The following is a 7,492-nucleotide window of genomic DNA, read 5'->3' as shown; positions in this document are numbered from 1 at the left end:
GTGGTATCATTTACTAAGGGCCTGATACGCGTTTTCCAGACGTGTTACCCAAATATTTCCGATTCGCCCCGATTTCCCCTGTATTGCCCCGGAATTTTGGTGCACGCGATGGGATTGTGTTGCATCGGCGCCGGCATGCACGTGACGGAAATCGGGGGCCGTTGCCGAACGAAAACCCGACAGATTCGGAAAAAACGCCGCATTTTTAAAAGAAAGTGTCGCTGGACTCGCGCTTACCTTCACCAGGAATAGGATCGTAAACTCCGGCGGACCTCGGTGGACTTCAGCGCAGCAGCGACCCCTGGTGGACGTCGGAGGAACTGCCTTAGTGAATTGCCGGAAGACCCGAATCCACCGCAGAGAACGCACTGCTGGATCGCGAATGGACCGGGTAAGTAAATCTGCCCCATTGTGTTGCGTATTGACCAATAAATACTCTGTTTCTATCACTGGGATGGTCACTTCTCTGCACAACCACCTGTTGATGACTGAGTAATGACTTTGACAACATCCAACCAAAAGAGGTTGTAGCCACTACAAAGGTCTCCATCTATTTGTTCATTTATATCGTGAAGGCAGAAGAACCAATAACCATAAGAAGAGAGAACTTTATGGTGTTGACCAAAACTTTGGGTTAGACCATAAGATATGGGGGGAAGATATTGGATTGGGCAGATTTGTTGAACATTAGAGATCCCAATTAGTAGGTGGAGGAAGGTTTTATTTGCTCGATTCAGCTTCTAAGATGACTTGTACCAAGAGTTGGAAGCCATATGAGATACTACTAGATTGTTCTGGTGGCAGGTTATGATCACTCGTGTTGTTGGATGGAGACTGTGACTTATTTCTGCTTCAGTCCATGGTGGGAAGAAACAACTGGCAGCCTCTTCCTTCTACGTCTGGTTTCTGGGGTCTACAAAACAGGACCTTTAGCGATGGACCCTACTCATTGTTGGTATAGTGAGGAACCTGCGAGTTGTGTCCAGGTTTAGGTAGGAAATGTGTGTCACTGAGGCTGGTCAGAAGGAGAAGAGAAGAATTTGGTGCTCAAATACGATACAAAGACACAAGAAGATGGAGCCAAAATACACAAAGTACAAGGTTCCTGTCTGATGATTTATAGTCCATCAACATTAAGTTGTAATATTTCTCTTCAAAGCCTTGGGGGCTCCCAAGATTTGTCCCCTTGAAGGACTTCGAACATCTCAAGGTGACACGTGATATCAGACACATTCTTAACACCGTTGTGTTGACTCTCTCTGAGACCTAATCTTTGTGGTGCACCATGGGAGTTTACATAAAGCGGAGAAACGCGTTGATCATGTCTTCGTGACTTTCAGCTGAGGCTAATAGGAAGGAGAAGGCAGTCGATTAGGACGAGCGTCCACCACGTAAGTCGTGATGATTCCCCTTTTTAACAGTTTATCCTTTAGTTACACATTGTTTTGTAAATGGGTCAGGAATTGGAGATACGTGAGAGAGTCTGTGTCTGATCTTAGAACATCTACTGAGGCTTTGACCGTGAAGGTCTCGGATGTTCTGAAGACCTCTGTTCTGTATCTCTGATGGTCTGAAGACCTCTGTTCTGTGTCTCTGATGGTCTGAAGACCTCTGTCTTTTGTCTCTGATGGTCTGAAGACCTCTGTTCTGTGTCTCTGATGGTCTGAAGACCTCTGTTCTGTATCTCTGATGGTCTGAAGACCTCTGTTCTGTATCTCTGATGGTCTGAAGACCTCTGTTCTGTGTCTCTGATGGTCTGAAGACCTCTGTCTTTTGTCTCTGATGGTCTGAAGACCTCTGTTCTGTGTCTCTGATGGTCTGAAGACCTCTGTTCTGTATCTCTGATGGTCTGAAGACCTCTGTTCTGTATCTCTGATGGTCTGAAGACCTCTGTTCTGTATCTCTGATGGTCTGAAGACCTCTGTTCTGTGTCTCTGATGGTCTGAAGACCTCTGTTCTGTGTCTCTGATGGTCTGAAGACCTCTGTTCTGTATCTCTGATGGTCTGAAGACCTCTGTTCTGTATCTCTGATGGTCTGAAGACCTCTGTCTTTTGTCTCTGATGGTCTGAAGACCTCTGTTCTGTGTCTCTGATGGTCTGAAGATCTCTGTTCTGTGTCTCTGATGTTCATCCAATCGTCACACTACGAGTGAGTTGAGAAGACGTAGAGGACAGACTATGGCTGTAGGTACGATGGAGGCGGCTCTAGGTCCCTCAGGGAGATGGAGACCAGATCTAGTTGATTCCTTTAGTTGTTGGGTTCAAGCCGTGAAGTTGTTCCAATTTGGGGGAGACAAACTTTGATCGTAGTGTTATATCTAATAGGGTACAGAGGTCCTAGTTGGGAAAGTACCAGGACCTCACCTTACATCTCTGACTCCTATAGACTAACAATATATATCATCTTTTTATACAGATTTACCAAATTTTGAACATTGGAGCTGAAGACCTTGTGTAACGACAAAGACCTTTACCCAATGTCTACTGGGCTCCGCGTTGGTGGAGGACTGAGAGCTGTAAACCAGGGACTGGTCCTATCCTGAGATCCAGTGTACTGCCGGAGGGATGGAAGGTTACTGACCCCAGTGCTGCGCCGTATTACTCCTCTGTGCCGGACATGGAGTCGGAATCGGGGGTCCTGGTATTTTTGCTGGTTATCATCATCCTATCACGGTTCCTGTTATGGTCCTGTCTGAGCACCTACATAGACTACAAACTCGCTAAGAGATTCCCAAATAGACCAAAGAATGACTGATGCGGGAGTCAGTGTCACAACCGGGAACGAGTCCTCGGGATGGGACTGAATGTTTTTTATAAAGATATTTTAGGTGTTTGATTGAATAAATCACATACAATGTCTAGAAATATTCCAGTTACTGTAAAAGAGACTGGAGCACTCACAGGTCTGTTTTCTGTAGATAATTTGGTGGCTTTGCTGTGTAGATTGGGACAGAATAGGAAGAGTCATCTCCTTATCATATCCCTGCTCCTCGTGATCACACAATAGACTGACACAGCCTGCTCTGCTATTTATTTGTCAGCTTTGCTGTGTAGATTGGGACAGCATAGGCAGAGTCATCTCGCTATAAGAGACCCTTGTGCTTTGTAGATTGGGACAGAATAGGCAGAGTCATCTCCTTATCATATTCCTGCTCCTCGTGATCACACAATAGACTGACACAACCTGCTTTCTGCTATTTATTTGTCAGCTTTGCTGTGTAGATTGGGACACAATAGGCAGAGTCATCTCACTATAATATTCCTGCTCCTCATGATCAAACAATAGACTGACACGACCTGCTTTCTGCTATTTATTTGTCAGCTTTGCTGTGTGGATTGGGACAGAATTGGGAGCAGAGTCATCTCACTTAATAGACTGCAGAAGATTTAATGACTGTGGCAATGTCCTGCTGGAATCTGCAAAGTAAAGTCTTCTGCATTACCCTCACACTGCTGTGCTCTTTGCATCGATTTGTTGCAAAGCCCCCTCAGGTCTGCTCTGGATGACTTCTGTAAGAAAGAAAGAAAAGAGAAAAAGTTCTCTATTCAGTTCTTTCCATTCGGTCTCTTTAGAACGTTTATGGGACTGAGCTGCAATACTGCACACGACCTGCGCACAAGAGTGGCGCTATTTCTTGAGCAAATCTCCAATACCTATATATTGTGCAACCTTTAAGAACAATGGGGCACATTTACTAAGGGACCGCGGGACCGCTATACCGTCGGGTTTCCCGAATATTTCTTTTTTGCCCTGAGTTGCGTGGCTATCGGACAACCCAACGGATTTAAAAACGGAATTGTGTCGCAAGACAAGGCACTCAAATGCACCAGGAAGAAGAAGGTAATCTCCGGCGGACCTCGGCGCAGAAGCGACACCTGGTGGATATCGGGCGCACGACCTTAGTGAATCGCGGCAGAACCCGAATCCTCATCGGAGAACGCACCGCTGGATCGTGACTGGACCGGGTAAGTAAATGTGCCCCAATGTTCTGACTGTTATGGGAAAAGGATTGTTACACAGAAAAACCTTCAGTTACCTAAAACCAAACGATGCAGTCATGAGGATATGTAGACGCCCAGACAGGACTGAGGACAGAACGGGTCTGACTCACCCAGACCGGGACCAGAGATACTGCAGCTCTGTGTCTCCTCCATGCTTTACACTGCAGCTCTGCGTCTCCTCCCTGCTTTACACTGCAGCTCAGTGTCTCCTCCCTGCTTTACACTGCAGCTCAGTGTCTCCTCCCTGCTTTACACTGCAGCTCAGTGTCTCCTCCGTGCTTTACACTGCAGCTCTGTGTCTCCTCCATGCTTTACACTGCAGCTCTGTGTCTCCTCCATGCTTTACACTGCAGCTCAGTGTCTCCTCCCTGCTTTACACTGCAGCTCTGTGTCTCCTCCGTGCTTTACACTGCAGCTCAGTGTCTCCTCCGTGCTTTACACTGCAGCTCTGTGTCTCCTCCATGCTTTACACTGCAGCTCTGTGTCTCCTCCATGCTTTACACTGCAGCTCTGCGTCTCCTCCCTGCTTTACACTGCAGCTCTGTGTCTCCTCCATGCTTTACACTGCAGCTCTGCGTCTCCTCCCTGCTTTACACTGCAGCTCAGTGTCTCCTCCCTGCTTTACACTGCAGCTCAGTGTCTCCTCTGTGCTTTACACTGCAGCTCTGTGTCTCCTCCATGCTTTACACTGCAGCTCAGTGTCTCCTCTGTGCTTTACACTGCAGCTCTGTGTCTCCTCCATGCTTTATACTGCAGCTCTGTGTCTCCTCCATGCTTTACACTGCAGCTCAGTGTCTCCTCTGTGCTTTACACTGCAGCTCTGTGTCTCCTCCATGCTTTATACTGCAGCTCTGTGTCTCCTCCATGCTTTATACTGCAGCTCTGTGTCTCCTCCATGCTTTACACTGCAGCTCAGTGTCTCCGCCCTGCTTTACACTGTAGCGGATTCGTTATTGTTATTGAGCAATTGCCCTTTTATTGATGCTCTAACAGGATACATACTGAAAATAGCATTTTCCTGACACAAAGCTCCAAATCCTCTGCACAGAACTTCTGTAAAGCTAAATGATTAACCTCTGGTTTGCTGCAGCCAGCACTAGAGGGCGCTGGTGAGCTCACCTGCTGTACAATAACCTGATCTGCACTGAGCTCCTGAGCGCCCCCTAGTGCTGCCACCAAGAAGGGATCCTATAACTTTCTTCCTATGCAGGGGATTTGGAGCAGTGTATCAGGAAGGTTGCAGCGTTTTGGGAGAGGACGTGGTTTTTGCTGAGTGCTCGCTGCGGCACCTGTGATGGAAGGGTTAACGCGGTGACAATAATGTGCAGCTTGTGTTTGTCTTGTCCCTGTCCCAGGATCTGCACAGCACCCGGGGCGCACCCCTCACCCTCTGTGTAGGCAGCAGGACTTGGCTTCCTCTCCGGCTCCACATGTTTAAGGGGATTTCCTCCTCTTTCATCTTTCGCTCCCACATTCCTGTACAAGCCAAATAGACAGAAAGCGCCCGGGGAGCAGCGCCTCCAGCAGGGAGTACTGCGCACCTGCGACACCCGAGAGGTTACCTAACAACATCCTACAGGAGCCCATGGTCAGGGGAGGAACCTACAGCCAGTGCTACGTATCGTCCTCACACTGCTGTGCTCTGTGCTCTCTGCAGCCAGTGTTATGTACTGTCCCTGGAGAGATGTGTAATCAGACCTCACACTGCTGTGCTCTGTGCTCTCTGCAGCCAGTGTTATGTATTGTCCCTGGAGAGATGTGTAATCAGAGGTCTGCATGTGAGGTCTGATTACACATCTCTCCAGGGACAATACATAACACTGGCTGCAGAGAGCACAGAGCACAGCAGTGTGAGGGCTGATTACACATCTCTCCAGGGACAATATATAACACTGGCTGCAGAGAGCACAGAGCACAGCAGTGTGAGGTCTGATTACACATCTCTCCAGGGACAATACATAACACTGGCTGCAGAGAGCACAGAGCACAGCAGTGTGAGGTCTGATTACACATCTCTCCAGGGACAATACATAACACTGGCTGCAGAGAGCACAGAGCACAGCAGTGTGAGGTATGATTACACATCTCTCCAGGGACAATACATAACACTGGCTGCAGAGAGCACAGAGCACAGCAGTGTGAGGTCTGATTACACATCTCTCCAGGGACAATACATAACACTGGCTGCAGAGAGCACAGAGCACAGCAGTGTGAGGTATGATTACACATCTCTCCAGGGACAATACATAACACTGGCTGCAGAGAGCATAGAGCACAGCAGTGTGAGGTCTGATTACACATCTCTCCAGGGACAATACATAACACTGGCTGCAGAGAGCACAGAGCACAGCAGTGTGAGGTATGATTACACATCTCTCCAGGGACAATACATAACACTGGCTGCAGAGAGCACAGAGCACAGCAGTGTGAGGTCTGATTACACATCTCTCCAGGGACAGTACATAACACTGGCTGCAGAGAGCACAGAGCACAGCAGTGTGAGGTATGATTACACATCTCTCCAGGGACAGTACATAACACTGGCTGCAGAGAGCACAGAGCACAGCAGTGTGAGGTCTGATTACACATCTCTCCAGGGACAATGCATAACACTGGCTGCAGAGGACACAGAGCACAGCAGTGTGAGGTCTGATTACACATCTCTCCAGGGACAATACATAACACTGGCTGCAGAGAGCACAGAGCACAGCAGTGTGAGGTCTGATTACACATCTCTCCAGGGACAATACATAACACTGGCTGCAGAGAGCACAGAGCACAGCAGTGTGAGGGCTGATTACACATCTCTCCAGGGACAATATATAACACTGGCTGCAGAGAGCACAGAGCACAGCAGTGTGAGGTCTGATTACACATCTCTCCAGGGACAGTACATAACACTGGCTGCAGAGAGCACAGAGCACAGCAGTGTGAGGTCTGATTACACATCTCTCCAGGGACAATACATAACACTGGCTGCAGAGAGCACAGAGCACAGCAGTGTGAGGTCTGATTACACATCTCTCCAGGGACAATACATAACACTGGCTGCAGAGAGCACAGAGCACAGCAGTGTGAGGTCTGATTACACATCTCTCCAGGGACAATACATAACACTGGCTGCACAGAGCACAGAGCACAGCAGTGTGAGGTCTGATTACACATCTCTCCAGGGACAATACACAACACTGGCAGCAGAGAGTACAGAGCACAGCAGTGTGAGGACAATACATAACACTGGCTGCAGAGAGTACAGAGCACAGCAGTGTGAGGTCTGATTACACATCTCTCCAGGGACAATACATAACACTGGCTGCAGAGAGCACAGAGCACAGCAGTGTGAGGACTGATTACACATCTCTCCAGGGACAATACATAACACTGGCTGCAGAGAGCACAGAGCACAGCAGTGTGAGGTCTGATTACACATCTCTCCAGGGACAATACATAACACTGGCTGCAGAGAGCACAGAGCACAGCAGTGTGAGGT

The 7,492-nt window shown here is 48.3% G+C and overlaps 1 protein-coding gene across 1 annotated transcript; it reads left to right on the top strand.

The window, feature by feature from the left end:
• Positions 1 to 1,313: 1,313 nt before the first annotated feature.
• On the top strand, positions 1,314 to 2,833 carry SMIM38 (small integral membrane protein 38). The gene is made up of 2 exons (XM_072114406.1): positions 1,314 to 1,391; positions 2,417 to 2,833. Exon 2 carries the CDS (start codon positions 2,618 to 2,620, stop codon positions 2,753 to 2,755), a length of 138 nt encoding a protein of 45 aa, XP_071970507.1. The 5' UTR covers positions 1,314 to 1,391; positions 2,417 to 2,617; the 3' UTR covers positions 2,756 to 2,833.
• The last annotated feature ends 4,659 nt before the right edge of the window (positions 2,834 to 7,492 follow it).

This window comes from Engystomops pustulosus, chromosome 7 (assembly GCF_040894005.1).
Source record: "Engystomops pustulosus chromosome 7, aEngPut4.maternal, whole genome shotgun sequence".
Lineage (NCBI taxonomy): Eukaryota > Metazoa > Chordata > Amphibia > Anura > Leptodactylidae > Engystomops > Engystomops pustulosus.
Note: the sequence above shows the minus strand (reverse complement) of the source record. Positions and strands in the feature narration are given on the sequence as shown.